Source organism: Gambusia affinis, linkage group LG22, assembly GCF_019740435.1.
Source record: "Gambusia affinis linkage group LG22, SWU_Gaff_1.0, whole genome shotgun sequence".
Taxonomy (NCBI): Eukaryota; Metazoa; Chordata; class Actinopteri; order Cyprinodontiformes; family Poeciliidae; genus Gambusia; species Gambusia affinis.
In genome coordinates this window covers 13,071,586-13,097,373 of record NC_057889.1, presented here as the reverse complement: position 1 = coordinate 13,097,373, position 25,788 = coordinate 13,071,586, and the positions used below count along the sequence as shown (strand labels likewise).

The following is a 25,788-nucleotide window of genomic DNA, read 5'->3' as shown; positions in this document are numbered from 1 at the left end:
AAAGGAGATGTCAATATTTTTGCTTCTGCTTCAAAGAGAAATCGAATAGAATTGTTAAGTTAGATATTTTTTAAAAGTTGCACAAAATAATCTGAAAATTATGGTCTATGTGGAACAAACCACTGAGACCTTTTTTTTCTGTTTCTCATTGGCTCTGTCAGTGCACACACTTCCAAATCCTTCACAACCTGAGTACATAATCAACATGTCCTTTTTGAGTTTTTCTTCCACCCATCTGCAGCTCTTCTTCTGTTTCTATCCTTGCCAGGACAAACCTCTTTTTCCTGGCAGAAAAATCCTCATCTTGCTTAAAGAGCAGGTGAAGCTGTGTGGAGAGCTTGTGGAGTGTGCAGTCTACTGAGTACTTGGCTGCAGTATTTTTTCGAATGTTTCAGTCTCATTATGCTTTATTGGTTAAATTATTACACACCTCCGAAAGACAAGCCGATCCTCTCCCATGTACACAAATGTAAGATCTGCATTCTCAGCTTGGGAATGTACGTTAAATTTATAATTTTGCCTTGTTTTTTTCCGTCCCAGACCTTGTTGGTTTATTTATTTGTAAAGTAAACTTGCATCTTGCTCACTTGCTCATTCAGCACACTGTTTTATATTCTAAGTGCTATGCTGCATAATCCTCTTAAGGATAATGAGTGTGGATTGTATTCCAAGAGAAACTCTGCTGTTGTGGATCCTTCAAATTAGTCTAGACTTTGTAAATAAATCCATTTCAGAAACCTCGTCACATTTCTGTTCGCACTGCTGAACTCTGGAAACTTCAGGATTAATAGTATTTAGTGCGAACTGGAATAAAAAAAAATCCATTTAGTCTTAGTTTGTGAGGTTTGAATGAACATAAGTGGTAACCTTGAATAAAAATGTTAAACAGGTTTGAACAGGACATCAACATTTATTTCTTGTGCTGCTGCTGAAGTAATAAGTAATTATTACTATCTCAATGTTATCTTTAACATTTGTCTTATTATCTAGATCTGAAAACAAAAAACTTGGTATAGAATTCCTGGTAAGGAAATTCTTAGATTTTAAGAGCTTTTTATATTGATTTGTATACCATTTTCTGTTCTGGTCTTTACAACGTGACGTGTAATAAGCTGATAATAGTTGGTAAATAATATGTCACAGTGGCCACCCAGTAGACAGTTGCTTGAAACTCAGATCTCACCAATTATGCATCCTTTCCCGATACATTGCGTAGTTTTGGCTGTTAAATGTGTTTCACCTTTTGAACAGTCAGTCCACTGGGTTTAGGACAATGTAAAAAATAAAAAATTAAAAATCTGTAAAAACAACAGAACAAGCAACCATGGACGCAAAAGATCAGAGACGGGAACAAGTTGCTCTAAAATGTGCAAAAACCCCTAGAAAAACAAAGAAAAAAATGTCTGACAATTACAAATCTTGGTTTAATTTCTTCAAAAATGTAAAGTGTCCAAATAACGAGAAGTGTAAGTGAGAATTGTGGTAGGTGTCGCCCATTTAGTTTTGCTACATTGTCATTTTTTTTGGGGTTTTTTTGCAATTGAAAACATTTTGAGGCAGCCAAATATCTTGTTTTTTTTTTCATTCAGCCGACTGCAAGTGCACTGCAACATGTGGAGGAGCAAATCAATCCAGTGATCTGATTTATTATAGGTAACTTCTTTTGTATTGATTGACTGTTCTCTTCCTTAGGGCATGTCTCCAACTGATCACCGATTGTCCTCCAGCCATCCAGGAGGAACTGGACCTCATCAGTGCTCTCAGTCAACTGGAGGACTTCAGCGTTCGCATTCTCCCGCTGCAAGGTGGCACACAATGTGCTTTTCTGTTAAATATCCTCAGAGGCAAACCTGTCTAAAATGTTACTCTTCACCTCCCTAACACAAATGATAAAACCTGTCTCCCACCATGCATCACCTTTCCATATGTTTCTCCTTCTTGTCTCTATATCTAAATATATGGTTGTTTAAGGATCAAGTGTTGAGCAAACATCTGTCTGATGGCCTAATTAGGATCAAAGTTTTATGTCTGTGTGCATCCTCTCTCGTATCGTTTCTGAAATGTCTAGTTCAGGTGCAAACCGGACCGATCTGTATTCATTTCTGCACTCGTTCTTGTGGGAACAGTTGCTTCCAGGCATTTCCTTCTGTTAAATAAAGCAGATGAAGCAGAATGGCAAATTGTCGGGCTTAAAATTCAGCATTCAAGGTTTACAGCTCCAAATTTTTTGACATTTTCTTTACCTGGTTGTTAGTTAAAGCAGGTAAATGAAAACACGGCTCAGTGCGCTGGAGGTTTTTACTTCCAGTTTGTGCAATAAATTATGCGCTTTTTGTTTCCCACAACATCTCTTAAGTTCATCGAGGTTCTCATGCACGTCTTATATTCACATCCAAAGTTCCCATCACAGCAGGAGTTTAAACCTTAACTGGGTCATTGCATCACCTTAATTCTTTTCTTTTAGAGACAGTTTGACGAACTTTTACCGCTGCGCACAGGATCACTGTTCTGGAGCATGACCCAATTCAGCCAATGTTCCCTTTTCAGGCTGGTGGCCTCATGTTCGACTCCAGAGTGCAATACAGAGGAGTTGGTGGATGACTTAATTTCCCCTTTCATACATTTTCATACTTGGGTTTAAAAAATTACCCACATCATCTTTATTGTGTGATTTAAGAAAGTAATGAGGTGGAGTGATGGCCTAGAAGTTTCTAAATTGTTGATATGCTTAAGAGTAAGAAAAAAAAGATGATGTGGATTTGTGAAGTAGGATGCAGTGCCTCCTATTAACCAGATGTTAAAAGTTAATAGTTACCCCTTTGTTACCCAGCTCATTGTACACCAGCATGTCTTACTTTAATGTTTACCTGAACATGTTTGGTGCTACTTGTATGCATGTGTAGTGAAATAAGATTCCCCTGGTTGCTGTTAGTACTGGGAGAACACATTACCAGCTTTCTGTTGCCAAAAAAAAAAAAAAAAAAGACCTCTGATAATGGCTTGAATTTTAATTGGACTGCAGCAGGGAGGGTTTGCACAACTGCGGAAATATTTATGTTTCAAGCTCACAAAATTAGGCTTAGTGATTAGTCGTGATTAATCACAGCGCCAGAGGGTGATTCATCTGATTACTTTTTAATTGATTGACAGCAATAGGGTGAAATGTTCATCTCATTTAGATTTTTGATTTTCATTTGAAATGATGTTTGTTTTTCTTCCACTTCACAATTGTGAACAACATTGTTTTGCTGTGTCGCATAAAATCCCAATAAAAATCATTGGAGCTTGTGGTTGTTGCATGACTAAATGTTCAAGGGAGGTTAATAGATTTGCGAGCCACTGCAGATAGTAAAATGACTCATGCAGATGAGAAGCAGGATGTACGTCTGTGGGGCCATTGCTGATGTTTCTTTCCTATATTTGCAGTCTGTGAACACACAGCTGAAAGCTCCAGACCTGTTAACTGACAAAGAGCTCTGCTTTCAGAGAACTGCTCACACTTTCGGACAATTATGTAATCAAGAGCAACAACTGTTAGCTTTTATTGTCAGAGTGATCGTTATTCTTTTCTTTTTTTTTTTTTTTTTTTTTGTAAATAAGCCAAATTTAAGATGAGATAGTGGAGGTTATCTTATTTGTTTTACAACCAAATGTTGACGTTTTTTTTTTTTAACATTCATTAAAAAAATAAAATAACGTTGAAATGGCGCGTAAGTGCTTTTTTAGGAGTGTAAAACTACTGTTACGGTCACCATCTCATTTTATTTTCCACATCAACTGGAAACTGGAAGACGGACAAAATGCCTTAGCACAACAAAATTCCTGTGAAGAGAAAACTCAGCTTATTGATTTTATTTGACATTAGTGATTGAACTGCATTTTTACTCCTCAGGGCCAAAGCTGTTTTCCCCACTGTACTCTGGTGTCATTTTATTGCCCTCTTTCAAGGACACAGTCCTTTTTTTCTGGATCTCTCTCACTTCCTCTGTCTTTCTCTCTCTCTCTCCCTTTCTCTCCTTTTCTCTCACACACACACACACGCACACGCACACACACTAAAAGAATAGCACATTATTTTTCTTAAAGCGTACAAGCCATATCCTTGCTACAATGCTCTGTAGCAGATAAACGCACACAGGTATGAAGCCGAAGCATTTGAACATATGTAATCCATCTCAAGCTTTTTTTCCCCCTCAGCCTTTCTACAGAGCCTGAGGCAATGCCTCATACACCCTCTCTCTCCTCAGAATTCCCTCTAGGCCTCGCCCAAAGTGATGCCAACTTTTAAAGATCCTCAGAGGGGAGCAAATAATTCACAGGGCCTTGTTGAGTTTTTAAACTTGACATGTTTCAGTGCAGGGTTGAAGAAATGTGGGAATTGTAATTGGGGAATTTGTGCATCATGAATTAAAGTAAAGTTAGTTTTGTACGGAAAACAGTTTCACTAAAAAATGTGCTCTTGTGCAATTTAGATAGTGAAATCACTGTTGATTTACAGTAAAGCTTAAATATAAACATTTTATCTGTTGTAATTTTTAGATCATTATTAAGGAAAGCTACAGTGGAAAAATTATTTTAGAATCCTCAACATTACTTATCTCAACAATGCTTACTCGTAAAAACAAAAGTTGCGAGATAAATGGGGATTACCTTGCAATTCTTTCATTTTGTGTAGAATACAGAACTACAGGTTTTTAACCAACTGAGCATTTTTTTCCTACTGTTATTGCTTATACTTAGACTTAAAATGTCTGACTTTGAAGATCAGACTTCAGAAGTTGCGAATATTGGTCAGGAAAAGCCTGATCAGTGCATCTCTTGCTTATGTATGCATTTGTTTTACTATTAGCTTAAACTTATTTTAATTTTATTAATGCTATTACTGCTGATTTAAAATATATTCTCTATAGATTTTGGCATTTATTATGTTCCACTTTATTTTCCTGACATGGTCATTGCTGCTTCATCATTCATTTCACACAATTTCCTGTTATTGAATCATCCACTGTAACTTTCTCCTGACTGTTGTAATTTGCCACACAAGTGTGACCACCCTTTGTTTCTTTCTCTTCTTTTCTCCCCTCCAGTGCGACTGCGATCAAACCGCTTGTCTCTCATCCAAGAGTGCATCGCCCAATGCTCCACAGCCTACAAACAATCTGCCACGTTGCTCAACCTGGCCTCACTTCTACGAGTGTCAGGTACACACAAAGTCACCTCTTGTGCTTTTGGAGCGCAGTCATGTTGAAAAGGGATGGTCGGGAAACTTTAATGATCAAGACTGTCCTACTGGCTTTTTGTGTGATACTGCGTTTAAGATTAAGTGGGATACGTACAACAGAGTCCGACCTAGATTCACAATGATGCATTCATGGGTGCTTTTAGCAAGGTTGCTGACAGTTCTCACACAGAAGAGGAACAAGACAAGTGTTTTAGGTTTCAAGCAGGTTTGGCTTCAAGCCAAAACCCACATTTCAGTTCACACAAACATTATATTGAATGATCTCTAAATTATTTGGTGCACTTCAACATTTTGCATATTTGCTTGTCAGACACTGAATCGGGACAAGGCCGTTTGGTCTTCATATTAACAATTTCCTCCATCAGAATGACACTTCAGTTAAACCTTTTTTCTTTACTGGTTTATTTAGCAGAAAGTTTACATTTTCTTCCTAGTTTAGCGTGTGTTGAAGGAGATTAATGAAAGTTTTTATTCACTGCCATCCACTAATAACTTCTTCTGAAATTAATTTATTCTCTGATGTTGCTTAAAAATAAAGGTTAAACTTTTGCCTCTCCACTTCTATGCTGCTTTACTATAGCTGTTTTGTGAGGTTCTCAGCAATTTGCTGGAGAACAAAAAAAAAAAAGAACAAAAGCAACGGACACAGCAGAGAGGTCAAAGATGAAGCTGTAGAGGAATTTTAAGCAGGGTTGCAATGTCTCAAGCTTTAGACATCTTGCAGAGTTCAAAACGTCATCTAAAAATATAAACAGTATAGCACAGTTTCAAACCTAAGACAAGGTTGTTCACCTGAACTGAAAAGATGAAAAAATACAGAGCATTAACCAGTGAATTAACCAGAAAGCCCATGGCCACTCTGAAGGAACTCCAGAGATCAACAACTCAGATGGGAGAATACGTTGATAAAACAGTTTGTCTTTCACTCCACAAATCTTGCATTTGTTCAAGGAGGACAAGAAGCCGTTTAAAAAAAAAAGGAAAAAAAGCCAAGTAAAATCTCAGTTATCCATAAGCTGTGAAGGGAACATTATAAGCATGTGGAAGTAGGAGCTCCTGAACAATGAGGCCAAAACTAAATTTTCAGGCCTCCTTTTCTAAAACAGAAATTGCACATGGTGATTGCAGCTTTATAGGATTATCAAGGTAATCCTAATAGATAAGTCTGTTAGAAACTGCAGAAGACTTGACTGGTTTTATTCATAATGACAGTTGTGGAGAAGTGACTTTGATTCATTTTCACCCTGCGTGTATTTGTGTGAATAAATGCTTAAACCTCTGGAACATTCTACATTTTTCATGGTTTTAGAAATGCAAAATTTCTGCTCATTCTTTGTTGGCCTCCTTTCATCATCATGTATTGACATTTTTCAGGTTTTTGCTGTATTTACTCTCTCCACGGGAGAAATCTTTGCATCAGCACTCATCTTGTAATTCCAATAGGGGAATTTCTGTACAGCTCCAAAGTTTAATGTTCTCCATAACATGGAGAACATGTTATGTTCCATAACATGGAGATTAAACATTAAACATTACAAGCTGTCACTCTTTTTGTGTCGCTGTATTTGTCCCTCCAGGTTGCTGTTATTCCAGGGTCTGTGAGTCTGTCCCTCCAGCCTCTTGCTCAGAGTCTTGCCACCAGCCAAAGGAAACCTGCTAACTGTTCTCATGGCATTTCTGTGTCTGTACCCCTCACAGTTTGTCAGCAGGAACCTCTCCCTGTGTGGTTTCAGACTGGAAAAAAGAAGGGAGATGAGAGGAGGAATAAACATTTTTTTAAATAAATAAATGCAGGAGGGAGCCTTTTGAAGGATGCATAGCTCCAGGGCTTTGTGGTGAATATTTAATGCAGGTATCACCAACACACAAGTTAAAAACACTTTAGAGTTGGGTTTCTGCCTCGACAAGGATGCTCTGTAAATCATTCAGTATGTGAGGTAAAAGAATATATGAAAGGATCAGTAATAATTATTGAAATATTCCTTTTTATACTGATGTGTTTCTAATTTTTTTTTCCCCACTTATCCAGATTATCACTTTGGGAGACTGTCTTTGTGTGAGATTTCACAACCTTTTGATTTCAGCATTTGATAGGTCCATCAGGGAGAAGTACACATATCGATCAGATTATCAATATGTCTGATTCAGATGAGCTGAAAATAAATACCAAGAGCTGTGTGGATTTAAAAACAGAACAAGATGATTGTTGGTTTGCTCAGATACAAACATTCCTCTATATTGAGGTCCTGACAGCCTTTTGAAGACACCCTCTCACCATTCACCCAGAAGATATTTGACAAATACATCTCACCCCGTCTCGGTAAACACCACATCTCTAACCATCACTCACACTTCACACACACAGGCAGCACAGCCAAAGACCAGCGCATTTCTTCATGCAGTGTCTGCTCTTTGATCCTCGGAGCGCAGGTTTGTTCAGAAGCTGCGTTTCTGTCCATGTCCCTTTTGATCTCGTTGTCCTCCCCCCCCTTTTGTTTATCAAGCTGACAGGAAAATCAAAGACTGTCCCAATTCTTCACCCAGTTCCCACCTTTATTAAGATATCAGCTTTATTTTATTTTTTTTTTCTGTTTAGTGAGATTATTAAAGTCATGCTGTCTGACTTTAATATTTCAAATGTCCATGTCATCATTTTGGACGAAAAGACATGGCAATGACCACATTTACAAAGACATCAAATAGTATGTGATCTCAGACTTTTCGAGACCATTTTATTGTAACGATTTAATAAGTTTTACTTGGACAGTTGTGACATTTGCAATCAGAAACCCCAGTTTTTTGCAAAACATTTTATGGAAGCATTGCCACTTTTTCTGATTTCTGTCGTTCACTATGAGAAAAAAGGAATTAAAATTTGTTCTCTTTGACATATTACTAAGAACTAATGATGGCATTCTGTCCTTTTAATCTGTTTTGCCAAAGTGGTATTGGCTGTCGTCTCCACTATTAGCATGGGCTGTTTCTAAGAGAGGACAGAAAGCAACATCTGTCTGTCCAGCAGACTTGGATATTTGGACAAACTTACTCTTTCCATATTTTCCTGTCAGGTCCTGGTCCTAAAATAAGAGCCACTAAAGGACACATTACTTGTCCAGATGTGGTGTTGCTAGGTTCCTCAGAGTCATAGAATCAAATTCTTAGAAAGTTGAATTGATTTAATGAAGGACAGAGATAAATCAACTCAAAATTAAAGAGAAATTTCCAAAAAAAAAACACATTTAAATAGCTGTAACTAACTTCAAATATGAAAAATATAGAATATTGTGAAAAAGTTGGTTCTACTGAGGTGTGATGGAAACCCAGTAAAGTGCTTTGATAGCAGCCCAACAATCTATGAATATACTTGGATACAACACTCTGAAATTCTGTTTTGTGGCATACTGTCCTTGTGGAGAGCTTCAGTGACTGTCTTCTGGGCGACTGTCCAGTCAGCAGTCCCCCTCATGATTGTGTAGCCTACTGACCCAGACTGAGGCACCACTTAGAGTTTCAGGAAACCTTCATTTCGCTATGTGTAATAAATCGATAAGAAATGAGTGACAAAAATTTATTGAACTTTGATGGCCTTCTGTTTTTGTATACCTTTATCATTTTATAGTCCCTCTAAGAATAAAATCTATCTTTGAGTGAGAGCATAAGATAATTTACTGTCTATATTTCAAACACAATTGTGGATGAGAAAGGAAATGCAGATTTTTTTCCCCCCTCCTAATTCTGTATTGAATCTAAATGTAGGATTAACAGTAAATTAAGTTTCTAACCTGTCTGAATCAAGTCCTGAAAATTGAGATTTTTAATCAGACAAAATGTTAATAAGTTTTAAGAACAGTTGAAATCCTGCCTATGTGTTGCGTGTTTCTGAACCGGCTCAAGCAAAAACTTTCCCTTTGATGTGTTCAGGAGATGACGACAACCGACGAAAAGGCCAAGTGCTGACCTTGCTGGCGGAGCAAGCCCTCAAATGTCTGGACTTTAAAGCCTCTTACATCCACTGTCAGGACCTCATGGGTGCAGGTTTGTAGTTATAAGAACTGTGAGCCGGTGTGCGTAGTTAAGGTGTGAGGACGGGACATTTCTTTCAAAGAAATTCTATCTGTGTTTAGTTTGAAAAAATATTTCCAAGATAACTCTTTATAAAGATTCAGTCAAATCAATTGAGGTTTTTATAGGTAATTTATTAAATGATCTATAAATATGGTTAATGTTGTAATAATTCGCAACACTAACAGCAGTCAATTTCGTTTTGGAATTTGCAAAAACAGAAATCATTGAGCTGTGGATTAAAGCTCACAGGAATCTCACTGAGCCTCATGAATAATTATAAAATGGCAGTTAATCCAAACAACAAAAATACATTTGAGCAACTTAAAAAAAGTAATACGCTTTGCCCCTCACATTTACGTAACATTTTCTAACACATTTCTTTCTATTTTCTGCGTTGTTGTATTTTATACTAATTGGTAATTTCTGGCTAAGTGACCAAATAATATGTTGCTTCTTCTTACTGACTTTATCACCGGTATCTTTTATTGTTTACTTAAGTGCTTAGCCATTTGAAATAAATGAGTAATTAAATATTTCTTTAAAATTAACACGGAAAATTATATCTGTAGTTCCAAGCTGTTTTTAAGAAATCTATAAATGATGTTCTGAACCTTGTTGTTATAAAACTGTCTGCCAAGTGAATTTTTATATAGTTGTCATATGACCCATAAATGTATCTGAATGGTACTGCCCAACTGAAATGATAGTTTTTCTTGGAATGAAATACTATTTTTATACTTTTCAGTGGATGCACACTGCTTTTTAAAAATGTTTTTAAATACTTTTGGTTACTTTTACACTCTGCGTTTTATGTGTTCTTATCATCTCTAATCAAATTGTGCTTTTAAAAGATATTATATGTAGTGTGTCAATGTGGCAGTGGGGCATCATGACAATCCTCAATTCTCATCATGATTAAATGCACATTCAATCGAGAGAAAATAAGTGTTTTTTATGGATAAAAAACATTAAAACTGAAATCTTAAAATATTAACAAACAACTTTGGAACAAGTTGATTTAAATGATCTTGAATTAATCACTGTTAATTTTTTTTTAATCATAAATAAATCCAAATATTTTCTACTTTACTTTCCATTACTCTAGTATTAGCACAATTAGAGACTTATTACGATACGCAATATTTTGCCAAAAGTACATTGATGTGTTACTGCTTGTTGCTAGAGCAATGGAGTTAAAGCAATGGAGATGTTTTGAGGTTTGCAGTGAAAAATGACAAATAATTCTTCACTGGCAGTAAAATTAAAGGTACTTGATTTATTTTTATGCTCAGGGGGAAAAAAGAATAAGTTTTAGTTTGACCAAATCATAAATAATCTGTTTGGTTCACAGTGAATGTCACTTCTTAGTAGCAATAAAAACTGTAATTTACCGAGACATAGCTCAATTAGGCAAAACAGAGTCTTCTCAGCCTTCTGACTAACGGGAAGATAATGCAGATGTATATATAAAAAAGCATTTTCCAGGAATAGATGATAAAACCAATCACATGCTAAGTGTGTGTTTGAAAGCAGAGCATTTGTATAGTTGTCATTCAAACACCAACACTTTACCTTGACATAGTTCTTATAAGAAGCTTTAGTGAGTAGCACACATACTTTCTTTCAGTTGATTTTCGTCCAGGTGAGATTACTTTTAGACTTAAATAAGTATTTTTGTCCAATTGGACAATTGGTTTGTATAGCTAGGTAAAAGGTTTTTTTTTCTTTTGTCAGTGATTAATTTATATACTTACTGATACTGAATTTGCGTTATATCATACGAAGTTTATCAAAATTTTAATGAAACTATAATATAGTCACCGTCTTACCTTGCTCATTTTTCTTAACTGTGGCTCTCTTCCCCTTTTCCCTCTTATGTTTCCTTAGGTTACAGTCCAGCGTGGGAGGTGTGCAGTTTGCTCGGTCAGAGTGAGGGTTACAGAGACCTGGGAGCGCGACAAGAATTGCTAGCCTTTGCTTTGACGCACTGTCCCCCAGACAACATCCACGCCCTCCTTGCTGCCTCCAGTGACTTGCAAACTCAGGTTCGGACAATATGACCTTTTTCAAGTAAAAACTGGAATTAATTGCTCTTCAGGATGCACAAAATGAGTCTTTTGAGTTTATTCCAGAGCTCTTACCATTGATATCAAAAAAACATTGCAAAAACTAATTTATTTTTTCCTTATTGATTTTATTTTGTAATACTTAAATACCCATCTTCTCAAAAAATAAATGTAATACCCTATAACCATAAAGGTCTCTCATCTTGGAAAATGTTTCCTTTCCAAAATTTTTTATACGACTACCTTTCTGAATTGTTTGTCCTGATTCTATTTTTAGGTTTGTAAAGAAAAGTGCATGCTCAGTTAGGTTTAGGATAGACACCTGTCTTGGCCGTTCAACAGCCTTCACACTCCCAAGAAAGTCTTTCATTGCTGAAGCTGAAAGTACAGATCTGTACACTTCAAACTTCTCCTGTTACTTCAGCCAACACTCACAACGTTGCACAGCAGTGACCCAGTTACATCGGCAGCCATATATTCTCATATTGCCACATTGACTTGACTATATTTGACAGATGATGCGTATGTTTTCTTTCTCTGTGCTCCTTTCATCCAGCTAGACTTTAGTCAATGTGTCAGCTGTCCATAGGATCTTGTTCAAATCTTGGCAGATGTTTCTGCACATGCAAATCAGATCCAGTGTTTCTCCTCTTCACTTTTACTAATAGTTTGACTTCTGATGTATAAATATTGGATGTATTTACATTCAGAAGGAGCAATTTTAGTAAAAAAGCGTGTAAAAAGCGTGTTTGGCTCAGAGAAATTGGAACAAGGTTATTTTCTCTTTTTTTCCACACGTATGTCACAGATGAGGGGTATAGGAGCGAAGACTATAAGATATAATGGATAAAGAATTAAGCTGTGTGCTGAACAGGAAGGCTGATTATAATGAAAAGTGTGGTTATGGTGTGGCCCTGCTCCAGAATCTACGTGAACACATTAACACGACATTTGTCTAGTTGATCATAATTTATCCTCCTTCAACAAGTGCAGCACACGCCTTTCCAAAGATGGGAATCAAGGAACACGTTACACATTTTAATTTTTTCCGCTAAAAAAGAATTCTCACACTTCTTTTTATGATCCTGCTTTTTCTCGCTGCAGCTCAGAAATTGAGATGACAACCAGAATGTTGTTGTGTATACACAAAGACAATAAATCATGTTATTTTAACTACACGTTTCTTTAGTAAATGACTTCTGCTACTTGCTTGTTCTGCAGTTGTTGTACCAGGCTGTTAATTATCAAATGGAACCTGCCAATACAGAGAGTGGACAAGAAGTAGCTAAGGCTGACTATCTCAAGGTTTGTGTCCTTTATTCATTTAACGTGCTTGTCTTACGTGATTATATGATCCTTATCTTAGCTGGTTGTCTGAGTATACCCAGGTATACAGCTGGTATACACATACAAACAGAAGCTTTGGTTCTGTTTATGTGTTTCCCTACTGCTCCATATTTGATGACTTGTAAACTTAATGTTAAGGTCTGCTCAGTTCCCTTGGTTAATTTATGCCCTTTCTTCTTCTCTTCAGCACTCCCTGCTTTATGATGCTTTGAGTGGGTGTTAATGTTTCATGACTTGAATTGCTTTTTCTGTATGGGAGCTCATCTGAAGCTGCCTGTTGTCATTTTATTGTTATATTAATGCCACCAGATCTCACTTGTGTATATTTAAGACCTCTAGATGTCTGTTTGCATTATTACATCTGTGCCTGTATGTATTTGTTTTCTCTTGTTTTTCAATTCCTTGACTCTCAATCCCTTGCCAAAACAAATATAGAGGAAGGATGCAAAATAATTTGGATCCAGCCCACTTGTAGTGTTAGTGGGGTTTTGGGAACATGTGGGCATAACATGGAAATGTGAAACCTGATATAAAATTTGGCTGCATAGGTACAAATACATTCAATCTGAAAAGAAATATATCTTCTTTTAAAGAGGTGTCTTTGTTGCATTATTTTACATTCAATATAGTTTAGAGAAGAGTTTTACTTTTCAATAATGCTGAAAATGTATTTCCAAAACAACCTGACCCCATGTGAAAATGACATTGACAGGCTGTAAGTGTTTTGCAATAAGTGGCAATATGTCTTTTATATCGCCTTTGGAGGAATTTCAGGTTGTTTAATTAAACCGTGCCAGACCGTTTTGAAGAATAGATGGCCTGCTGAAGATCATGACATTCAGGAACAGGACATATGTTGATTTTGAGATATTTTATCTGACTTTATGTTGTCAGATACATTCTATTCAAATAATGTCTATTAATCAGTTTGTCTTGGGACATTTCTATTTTTATGCATTTTTTTTTTTCGGATCAGATTTTCACTTAATTCCAACTCCCACCTTAACAACATGTGACTAAAATCTCAACCCGCTGTGATTTTAGATGTTGTTGCAATCAATAACATTATGTAAAGAAAATCTTGTTCTGTCATGCAGGGTTATTCTTACTTGTTAAGCCTTCACACTGCATTCATTACACTGTTAACCTTTTGAAACATCTTTGGTGTTTCTTGTCACTTCTTGGTTGCAGGCTGGTACATCTAGAGACCTCCTTCATAGGACTACAGCAAAGACCATGGAAGTGTTGACCACCACTGGACTGACAACCAAGGCAGTGCTGACAGCAGTCAGTGACCACCGTTGGTGGAAGGAGTCACTTAATTATCTCCGTCCAATTCAGGTACACACACATTACTAACCTAATGGGCCCGTATCATAAACAGTTTGGAAGTAAAGAAACACCAACGGTGTAAGGAACATGGAGGGCTATTTGATTGCTGAGGTTTCTGTCCTCTCTCCCACTTATTCTATGCTCCTGCTCCCATTCAGACTTCATTAAATACACCAAAAACCAAAGTTCATCTGTTGCATAATTAATTGAAGCTCCTAAATATTTTATCATCTTGTGGTTAGTGGGCTGATAGGTGGTCACCAAGGAAGAGCACGATGCCATCTCACAGGGTGGCTGGGGGAGTACAGTGTCCACATGGCCACTAGTTTCTTAAGAAAGAGAATATGCGAGTATATGAGCTTTGACAGAGCGAGATGACTGTGCTGTGGGCATGTGGTAAAAGTTTAATTATGTTTTGATGGCTCCTCAGGGCCATGGAGCAGGAGCCACCAACCAGGAAGGGGTATATGAAAACGCCAACCTGGAGCGCCAGGGCTGCAGTGCCTTTTATCAGGAGCTCATTGAGGATCCCTATGTAGACCCGGTGAGTGGCTTGGACCTGTATTTACCATGGACCATTATTTTTCTACTGCAGGCCATCTTCTTAAAGTGTAAAAAAGGCCTGAGTAGACTCCTAACTGAGTGTGTTTAATTTGATTTTTTCCCCCTCCTCATGACTTATACATTCCTTCACAAACTGTGTCAAGACAAAATGAATATTGATTTCAGTCTAAGTAATTATAATGCCAAAAGCACTTTAGAAGCACTTGCATCAGGGAAGAAGCATTTTTTAAGATGGGTATTATGTTAGTCAGCAAAATCCAAGATGACTTGAAAATAAAAAAGCTGAAATATATTAACCAAAAGAGGAAAGGTGAGTGGGGAAAAATCCATAAGAACAGAATGTTGAAATAAGGATTTATGGCAGCAGAAAAGTGCAGGAGTAAAAAGTAAAAAAAAAAAAGAATAGATTGACCTTAATACTTAGAAAATAGTCGCCTTGGGTCATCTCTGTGCTTTTTACTCTCAGACACAAATCATATGGATACATAAAGGAGTGGACATAAGGCGAAACAGCAAAGGCCGATACATCTCCTCTCATGACACTTTAATAGGCCTCTCCAAATCCCTTCTTTCACTTCATCTCCACCGTTGATCCATCTTCCATCATCCATCTAACAATAATTGCTCCCTGCATCCATCTCTCTGTGCCTGATCAATAGGATCATTTTTTTAAACATACAAGTTGCATTGAAGGATAAAAGAGATGAGGAAGAGGCTGATTGAAGGAAAAAGAGACAAATGCACCGAGACAGAAAGATGAATGGAGTGTTAAAGACAGACGGGAAATATTCAATGTAGAAGCGAGCTCTGAGGCAAGTGGGAGGAGGAACTTCATTGTTCACAACTGAGACACTTGAGAAACAACTTGCTACATAGCAATCCTATAAAGATATCAGAAGGCCTCTTGGTTGGGAATCTTTGTTTAGCTCTAACATTCATTTGTCTACTTCCATCTTTCATCTGTCTTAACTCCATGTGAATTAAGATACTCAGTCACTTTAATCACATCTCTCTATTTTTTTATCTTCTTTTCTAGTCTACCCACCTGCAAGAATTTACTTGCTATAACCCTATGTACTTCATCACTCTCTCCTCTTCTGTCTCTCAGAGTCAAGATGTTTACTCATCCTACACAGAAATGCCTCAGGAAAACTTTGCTGAGGTTTTGCTGAGGACAGGGAAGTTAGCTGAGGCTAAAACAGAAGGAAAAACCTTATTTCCTGCGACAGAAGGTAAGCATGAATGGAGATAGTGATGGAGATAAAAGGGGTGAAATGGCTGATTTTGTTGTGATAAATTTCTTAACAGATCAAAAATGTTTGGCTATCATTTCTTTCCATTTTCATGTAATTTCTGCCTTAGTTTAGAATATATGTATCTGAGCAGTGACATCATTGTTTGTCCTGCCCAGCAGTTCTTCATTCTGAGTTTAAAGATCTTTTTTATTTTTATGTGTGCATATTTATACTTTCTTTATCTAATTAAGAAGACCTTCAACTTTGAATTGTATAATGGCAAGAAATCTTTGAAGATATTATTATAAATATAATTATTAAATTGTTGTTGATAACTGGCAACAAGTCTTAGAAGTTCCTCTGTAAGACTTTCTGGCCTCTTAAACATCTTTTGTTATAACTCAGCCTCATTAGAGGGTTTTAGAGTATAAACAGCCTACTTCAGATTTGGACTGTGCTTCCTTTTACTTTTGTTGTTTTTGAAGTTTTCAGAGATTTTTTTTGTCTCTGAACTCTCACAGTTTGCAAATTTATAGAACCTTTTAGTATAATATTTTGACACACATCTATATTTCTTTCCAATCACAAAACATTTTTTAAAGTTAAGAATACTTTGAATCTTTATACCCTGGAGGTTTGAATAACTCTTGGCTCAGCTATAGCTTAAGGTATTTTTTTATGAATCTTGATGAGATTAAATTTATATCACATTGGTCTTAAATAGATCCTATATGCAACTTTGTGACATTTGCAAAATCTCTGTTTTTAAGAAGAAGATTTGTAGCTTGTGAATAAACTGAGTCAGTATTGTTTAACTTGGACCATTTCTCAGTGCTTTGTCTCACAATTGAAGGGATGTCATTTGCCTAGAGCACAGTGTTGTCAACTCTTTTCCTTACACCCTGCCCTCCCTCACCTCATCCATCTTAACCACAGAGCCCATGTGTGTCGGAGCTGGGGATAACATGGGAAGAATAGCCTCGTTCTGCTAATTAATGTATCCTCACGCGTCCCACGGCAACGGTAATTAATGACGGATCACTGCAGTGGTACCAGGGAGATAGCATCATGTCAAAACATCAAGGCCACGCTGTGTGATGGATCACAGCTGCTCAACAAAATCAATGCAACAACAAAAGTAGAGAGCACACATGTGTGTGTGAATAGCTATCTCTGGCCAAAGAGCGGCGGTGTGTTGGTATGCATCCACATATCTACCTTGTGCACACACAAACTTCCCCGTAACCAAACTAAGGCTCTCTTATGGTTGCCTCCGCCATTCATATGCGTATCTGCCTCCCTAAAAGTCACCTTCCCTTTGGAGTTGCTTGTGAAGCGCGACGTGTTGTGAAAGAGAAAAGCCACTCCGGACGCCGTCTTCCCCCGATAACGAGCTTCGATTAATGACTGGCGTATCTGTCCGCTGCACCGGCTGTCCTTAAAAACAGACTAGGATATGGCCTTTAAGAAAATAAATACACTGATTTTCCACCTGACCCCTGATAAGGTGGAGGTAATTAATGATGACAAGGGTGAACATTGACTCAGCGGCATTGAGGAGTACAAGTGCTTAATGTGAATAGACACAAAGATGCACAGTTTACATTGAACTACACACTGAGCATTACGTCCTGCCACCGGCTGGCCATAATCACTTGTTTTTCCGCAATATGTGCCACCATCCTGCTGCCTATGTGCCACATTTAGCTGATGTAGAAATCCAAATTGATGTGTGCAACAAACTAGCCTTGTCTTATGCCCGCTCTCCTCCATGAGGTCTCTTTATCAGTGTCCCCCTTCATCTCTCTCTAAAGCAGAAATATCTCTTGCTTTAAAGTCAGGGTTATCTACTTTGAGAGAGAGAGTGTGTGTGTGTGTGGGGGGGGGTTTAAGTGCGTGTTTACCCCTCTGGTAATTCCTGTCCCGATGGTATCTGTAACTTTAGAGAGGCGTGTAATCAGCTCATTCTGAGGTGTAGCTCATTGAAACCCAGGGGGTAGGAAAGGAGGGAAGAGAAAAGTGAGTTAAGGAAGGAGGTGGGCTCACTTCCTAAGAGAGCTGTTATGGCTCTTTAAACGTCCTCCACCCCTGCTCACACACTCACACAGAGAAGTTTCAGCTGAACATGCCAGCCACTGGATGCTTCTGTAGGGGTGCACAGTGGTGTGCATTTTGTTCTTCAGAGCATGCGTCTTCCTTTACCCCTGAACCTGTCTCTCAGCCAGTGTCCATGCTCTGCTTTCTTCTGTCTGTTCCAGTTAGTCTGCTGCTCTTATCACAAGCACAGGCCTCTTCTCCTTTGTGGACTACAAAGTGATTTTGTCTGCTTCCCTCTGCTCACTCCCACTTTTTTCTGTGTGTGTGATTCAGTTAGTGAGTGATTAATTAAGTGTATTTTTGTTCTCAGAGTGGTATGGGTTCATCTGCAGTGGTAAACTTGAAAAGTGCGTGTGATGTGTTTGTTTACTTTCTGATTTCTCTTTGTCTGTTAGCCAGGCAGTGTACAGAAAAGTCAGTCTTTGTTTTCATTTTGACTTTGTGGAGCTGATAAATCCTATTTGCCAGTACTTGTTTGTACCATGTTAAGAGCTTGTAAGTGTTTCACTTCTGATTGAGCACCTGTTTGGTTGAGATCCCAATAAATGCAGTCAGTCAGAATTTGGATTGTCTTATTCAGTGATCGCTGCAGTAACCTTTTGACCAAAAAAGACTTCTGATCAACCTAATTCTGTAAAGATTTTAAACCCTAACCATTTGAAGATCTGATTTAATGATAAAAAATTTTACATTTGCTTCATAAAAGAACCCTTTATGGATTCCTTATGTTTTTTTCTTCATGTTTTAAAGTTTCAGATTATTAGGAAGAAGACAATGGATTACCTAACTATGTAATATGTGTATTCGCCTCGGTTTTGTGTCTTCTAAACATTTTGCATTCGAGAAAATGAGCACCATCCCAAAAGTCGAATGAAGTGTTCATAGTGTGATGTGTTGAAGCCTTTAATGGTTAAATCCAATAGTGATACAGTGGAATGACAGGCCATTACAGCCTGGCAACCTTCCAGTGTGGCTGAATTACAACCTTGCAAAAATGAGTCGGTTAAATTTTCTGCAGAGTGATGTAAATGCTCATTGCTAGTTATTTCAAGTGCATAATTAGCACAATCAGCTAGGTTTTAGGGGCAGTAGGGCAGTTCAGTAGGAGAAAGGAGAGAATCCAAAATGTTAAGGACGTTTCATATTTACACTACAACCTTTCCCTTTTTTAAGAGGGCTAAGTTAGCTGTTCATTTAAAGTCTTTTCTTCTCCTTCTTCCTTTGCATCCCTCCATTCTATTCAGTTTTGCTGCAGCTGGCCAATGATGCATTTCCCAGAGACATGATGCTGGCTTTGTCCTACTTACTGGCCCTGCCTCAGGTATGTGCACACGGTCACACACACAATCTAGTGGCAATGAGCATGCTTTTCTCTTTCTGTGCAGTTCTACTTTTAACATTTCTGTATTACCCATAAAGTGCATCCAGAGTTACAAACATATCTTAATCAATAAAGACTAAAATGCATGTCTGTGCCTTGAAAGTGTTTTTTACCCTTGAATTTCTTTGGTTTTCTTACATTACATCCACAAACTTCAACACATTTTGTTGAAATATTCCAACATAATGTAGCACACTGCTGAAAAATACATGATTTTTGAAGGTTTTTATTTTAAATTAAAGCCTGTTATTAGTGTTGTACATATGTAATTTCTCTTAGTATGGCCCAAGTGTATCTTTACCAGCTTTGCAGATATAAAGGCCACAAGTTTAGCTACAATTTGGCTCAATTTGATTTAGCTAGCTGCTTCTAAAAGAGATGAAAAGACTTGTTTGAAAGAGAGTGCAGTGGTACTGTCATCTCTGAGGTATTTTAAAAGTGGGAATCAGATTATGGGACTAAATTTTATCACGTATAGTTCAAAGTGAATTTTATACATTTTCTATGCATTTTACAGCTATTCTGGTAAAAATACCTAATTCTTTGACTGTTTTTTCCCTCTAACATGTGGTCTCTAATACATGCAGGTGTTGGATGCCAACAAGTGTTTTGAGAAGCAGTGCCACTCTGCTCTGTCACTCCAGCTGGCTGCTTACTACTACTCCCTGCAGATCTATTCCCGCCTCGTGCCCTGCTTCAAGGACAAAAACCACACTCTCTATCAGGTTTGCATGTTCATACGATATTCAGTGACCTCAATGAATGGTGATAAAAGGTGGTGGTATGCTAATCATTTAATGCCAGTAGCTGTATCAAAGTGAACCAGTCTTACATCATCTTAATGTTTTAATGAGGGTTCCTTTCTTATCAAAATGCCATAGTTATAAAGCCTCAAATATCGAAAACACTTGGTCCTTTTAAAGCGTAAGCACTAAAGTTCATTTTGATTTTATAAAGATAGTTGTTGAGAGCCGTGGATTAAAATATGGAACTTGGAAAAAGTATGGATCTATGTCTGAAAGCTAGAGAGATGGATGGATGGATGGTGAATGTATAGCTAGATGGCTGCTGGTGCCTCTGGAACCTCAAGGTGGAGGATCCTCCAGAGGCTTGCGGTGCATGAACCTACTATTCGGCCTCCCCTAACCAGAGCTCACAAGCAGAAACAGTCGCAGTGGGCCCAACTGTACATGAATATTAATTTTCAAACAGACTTTTTCACTGATGACTGCTGTGCAACCCGGGATGGTCCAGATGGATGCAGTAGTGGATTGGTGGTGGATGGCCACCACGTCCCAAAACAGCTGTGATGTCAGCAAGGAGGTGGTGGAGTCATTTTTTGGACTGAAATCATGGGGAGAGAATCATTGGTCGGCCCCTTCAGAGTCCCTGAAGGTGTGAAAATGACCTCAGCAAAGTATATAGACTTTCTGACTGATCACTTTCTTTCATGGTTCAAAAAAAGAGCCGTAACTTCAGTAGCAAAATCATCTTCATGCATGACGATGCACCATCTCATGCTGCAAGGAATACCACTGTGTTATTGGCTGCTGTGGGCATAAAAGGGGAGAAACTCATGGTGTGGTCACCATCCTCCTCTGACCTCAACCCTATTGAGAACCTTTGGAGTTTCCTCAAGCAGAAGATCTGAGGATGGAAAGCAGTTCATATCAAAATAGCAGCTCTGTGAAGGTATTCTGACATCTTGCAGAGAAATTCAAGCAGAAACTTTCCACAAACTCACAAGTTCAATGGATGCAAGAATTGTGCTGTGATATCAAAGAAGGTTCCTATGTTAACATGTAACTCAGTCTCTTAAGATGTTTTTGATTGAAATAGCTTTTGATTTTAGTACATGTGACCAATTAATGCTGCACATTCAAAGAATGACCGTTTGCAGTTCTTTATAATCTATAAAATGTTTAGAAAATCTGCTGTGCATAATAATTTGGAACAGTGCATTTTGAGTTTTTTATTTTTGAAAAAATACTGTTCTCATTGGGAACTTTGTTCAGTATAAAATTTGATTTATACTGTAATAGTTCATGACTTGGGAATTATACAGACCATCATTTCCATTGGTCATTTAAGAAAATCTGAGAAAATATCACTTGCATAATAATTTGGAACACGGTGTGAATGAGTGTCATCCACTAATTTCTGTTTTATTTAGAATTTTTTCTAAATTTGTTTTGTTTCTTATTGTTAGAACTAAATAGTTTTATTTTAATTGGGAAATTGAGAAAAAAAAAGATACATTTCTTTGATTGTTAGACATAAACAAGTCAAGACTGACTGAGATACAAATACGACAGATAAGGACAGGCGAGGATGGAGAAGAGTAGCAGTTGAGTTGTTAGGGGTTGATTGGCACAGAATAAAGGAAGAAATGGCTCTGACCTTTTTCTTGAGTGGTCTGAGGCTCTCATGGGCTTTAGTTCAGGTAGGAAGAGGGAAGTAAAATGTAGAAATAAAAGACAGAAAATAGAAAGAAGAAGGAAAGAGGCCAGCAGAAAAAGTGGATAAGTGTGTCCCAGTTGACATTCAAGGTCAGCATTGTGCACAGAAATGTACGCTTGCACATCCCTACCCACACAAATACACTGGCAGCCAATGCTGCACACACATTTTCACTTTGATGCACACAGTCTTCCTGCATCTTAATGGCAGTAATCACTCCTCAACCTCCTGCCTCAAGTAAAGTTCAACCCCATTAACTTAAAATATATATACAGCCTTTCTCCTTTTCCCTTCTCTGTAGTAGCTGCACTTTCAAATTTTAGCTCTTTCCTTTTGTTTACCATCCGCTTCCCTGTTTGTTGCTTCAGTATAAACAAGCTTGAGTGCTTGTTCTCATTTTGTTTTGAGGTCTTGCTATCCCTCAACTGTTATTGATGAGGTGATGGCAACTTCATTTCAGCGTTTTCACTCAGTTTTATGCTGTTTTCTTGCCTCACAAGTATGTGTTCTCATTACCTTGTCTTAAAAAGTGTTTTAAAACATTGTAACTGCATAAGAACTGTTAAATGAATTACAGTTAATCCTACACTTATTCATATTTGTAGCAGCTTTTTATTTATTATTGTTGTTTTTCAATTTTTACTGCCGTTATTTTGATTAACATGTTTTATTTGCATTATTTATATTTTTTGTTATTACGACTCTTATTTTGAAAGGTTAAATTAGTGGAATCCAGGATGTACCGGTGGTGTTATGTCAGTGGGACTAAGTGAAATTGTAAGAACAACTTAAAAAATCGACATTAAAGCTGACTTTACACCAGCAGTTTAACGAACTCTTTGTCGCCGTTAAGAACAAGAAGAGGTGGAAGTGACATCAATCAAGCAATTTATTTCTGATATGAAATATGATAATCTCTCCAAAGATAATAAAATTATCCTAGAAGATTATATATTTTATTCACATTATATTTAAGAATGACATGCCAGAAATCTTTTATATTTATTTTAAAAACTTTTTGTCTCGTTTCCTTTTATTACTGTCCAGGTTTTTGCATGTTTCCACTGATATTTCTCTGACATATCATTGGTGATGAGCTACAGGTCTTTGTGGTTTAAAGAACTCCTCCCCATCACTCATTTTTAGCACCATATACTCATTCTTTCTGATTTATTCTTCCTGGGCTAGTCAAAAAAGTAGCATAATATATATTCCAGTCAGAAGAGATGTTGGTTTAATTGAAACATTAGGTCTAAAATAATTCTGCCAGAATTCTAAACAATTTTGGACCCAACTTTAGCTGTAAAGTGACGTTATGCCTAATGTACTTGTGTAATGTAAAGACACAGTGTGTACAAATTTATTAGTGTGACCATGTTTTTGTTAAATTAGGTGTTAAATATGAAAACAATATTGTTACAGTCTGAAGGTATTGATGTTGAATCAGTAGTTGCTTTCTTTAGCACTAATGTCATTCCAAAATGTATTTTCTTTATGCTTATCTGCTATTAAAATTAGTTTGATCCTAAACATTTAAGTGTGACATAAAACCAAAATCATAATAAGTCTGTAAAGGTCAAGCATTTTCTTGTTGTTGCTTGCTTGTTAAGAAATTTTTTCTACCTAGATATCACAAAAGTTCTTTTGACACAAAAATGTTTGTAACAAGAAAAAAATGGTGTGCTTCCTTCTACATCTCATGCTTCTTTTTTTTTTTATAAATGTTACTGTAAACAATTTCTGATTTTAGTACCACATAGCTATATTTTTTTTACCCTAACTCTCCATTATAAAAAGCAAAACAAAGAAAAACCTGGATGTTTTTAGGAGAACATCCAGTTTTCTGCCCTGGACAAATTTATGAAAAAAACAAATTTATGAAAAAAACAAAAACAAAAACAAATATATATATATTTTAATAAATTATATTTATTAAAAGAAAAATAATTTGAAGGTAGAGGGAATGAAAGGGGTACAGCTCTTTTGTTGATGTGAAAATGGAGGCTAACATTGGGAACCACTAATACAACACAAAAATGATTCAGTGCATCTAGCCATTAAAAAAAACAGAACAGTATCCTATTGAACAAGCAGTGGGCAGACACCTTTAAGCTTGAAAAATTGTCAATAGTTTTCATGGTGCCTCTTTTTGATTATGTTGCATTTTTGTATTAAGCACTTCTTCACTTCTTTGTTCAGTAACTTTTTTTGTCCCCTACTATCCTGCGTGACTTGTCAAGTCCTAGTCCTCTCTATTCACAATACTATCTAAGCAGTACATGCCTTATACATTGTACTGTTCTCTCAGAAGCTCTCTTGCTTTCTCTTATCTTTAAAGTGTCATGCATTTTACATTTTGTGATATTTAATTTCAGATAAGTATGGCAGGGGGTATTTATGTTTTATGCGCTCTCTACTTTGCATTGCAAATTGGGTTAGCAGAAGGAAAAAATGTGTCACGTAGCCAAATGGTTTCTGATACATGGATGGGCATGAAACATCTGTGTGCATGCTTTTGGATGTGTTCTGTCTAAGTGTTCCTGCAGGCTAACATTTTGGTGTTGATTTCAGTCTAAGATCTGTTTTTCCTGAGACAGCGGCTGATGGATGTCTGTTTTTGTGTGTTGTGGTGTGTCAAGCTGTCTCCGAGTGTTTCCCACTCTCTTCTTGAAGAGCTGTAACACTGTGTGAATGACTCTTGTGCCTTTTCAATTCTCCAGCGTCTATCGCATAATTTCATACCCAGTCAATAAGACACCAAACACTCAAGCTACTGAAATCATCTATTTGCAAATAGGAATAGAGCCCTCCGAGGATTTCCTCGAGGTGTGTTTTTAAAGCTTCAATGAGCAGCATGTTTTCATAGCATTCTGCTGATCTATTAAAGTGATTTTCAGACTGAAGCTCCCAGAAAAGACATAATATTGAAAGCTAGAATGAAGAATGCACTCATTTAAGATGAATTTCCAGTTTTAAATTGTGTATAGTAGCTACATGCAATTACAGAGAATCCACTCTATATGCAGTAACAACACAATAGAGACTTAACTCTCATACATATTCATTATAAATGCTATAGGAAAATGTTTTGTCCTTTTTAGTGAACGTCAGTATCCTGCACCACTATCATTTCAGAATTAAGAGAATCAATCATTCACACTTTTCACTGCAATGTAACCCTCTTCCCGGAGGTCGTGTCTCAACCAGCTTTGTACATCTAGACATTTTTTACTCTTATTCATTTTTGTAACATTGCACAAACTCATTCAAACTAGAAGAGCATTTGTGAACATAAATGCTCTAACCTTGTCACAGGTTCTTAATTAAATTTTGCCTTGCGTTTGTTCTTTTGACTAGCTAGCTCCTTTTGTCTGCTGGAGAAAAGCCAGCTAACATCATCACGCTGCCACAGCCATGTTTCACTGGTGGGTTGATGTCTCCACATTGTTACTTTTTCTCCACACTTGTCATCTGGATTAATTCTAAAATGTTTAATTTTTGTGTTCCTCTTCAAAATAGCACAAGCCATTTCTGGTTTTCTGTCAGTACGGCTGTTTTGTCGTACTTTCAATAAATGTCATACCTCTGAGGTCATGGTCAATAGTTGTCTTATCAACAGATCCTCCCACATGAACTATGAATCTTTGCAGCTACTCTAGAGTTCTTGGCTTCTTTGACAAATGCTCTCTGCCCTTGGGCTGCAAGTTTAGGAGGATGTGCATGTTGTTGATCGGAAGGATTTCTGTTGTGCCATTTTTCTACTTGCAGATGATGGATTGAATAAAGCTGTCAAATGCTTAGAGCTTGAGATCTTATCTTGTAACATAATCCTCCTGTTAACATGCCCGAAACCTTCTTCATGAACAGTCCTTATGATACTGTTTATCCTCTGATGGTCTCCAACAAGCCTCTTATACCTTCACAGGCCAGATTGATTTATACTTTGATAAAATTGCACACAGACAAAGCACAGCAACTTGCTGACTCTGAAGAGAAAAA

General features: G+C 37.2%; 1 protein-coding gene across 1 annotated transcript in view; it reads left to right on the top strand.

Moving 5' to 3' along the window:
* nbas (NBAS subunit of NRZ tethering complex) overlaps positions 1-25,788 on the top strand; it is a 158,583-nt gene that overhangs the window by 57,835 nt on the left and 74,960 nt on the right. Inside the window, exons 32-41 of the mRNA XM_044105892.1 lie at positions 1,693-1,805; positions 5,088-5,201; positions 9,164-9,277; positions 11,195-11,352; positions 12,595-12,678; positions 13,912-14,061; positions 14,483-14,596; positions 15,725-15,848; positions 19,193-19,269; positions 19,917-20,054. Of these exons, the coding sequence (XP_043961827.1) occupies positions 1,693-1,805; positions 5,088-5,201; positions 9,164-9,277; positions 11,195-11,352; positions 12,595-12,678; positions 13,912-14,061; positions 14,483-14,596; positions 15,725-15,848; positions 19,193-19,269; positions 19,917-20,054 (1,186 nt within the window). The remainder of the gene's footprint in view (positions 1-1,692; positions 1,806-5,087; positions 5,202-9,163; positions 9,278-11,194; positions 11,353-12,594; positions 12,679-13,911; positions 14,062-14,482; positions 14,597-15,724; positions 15,849-19,192; positions 19,270-19,916; positions 20,055-25,788) is intronic.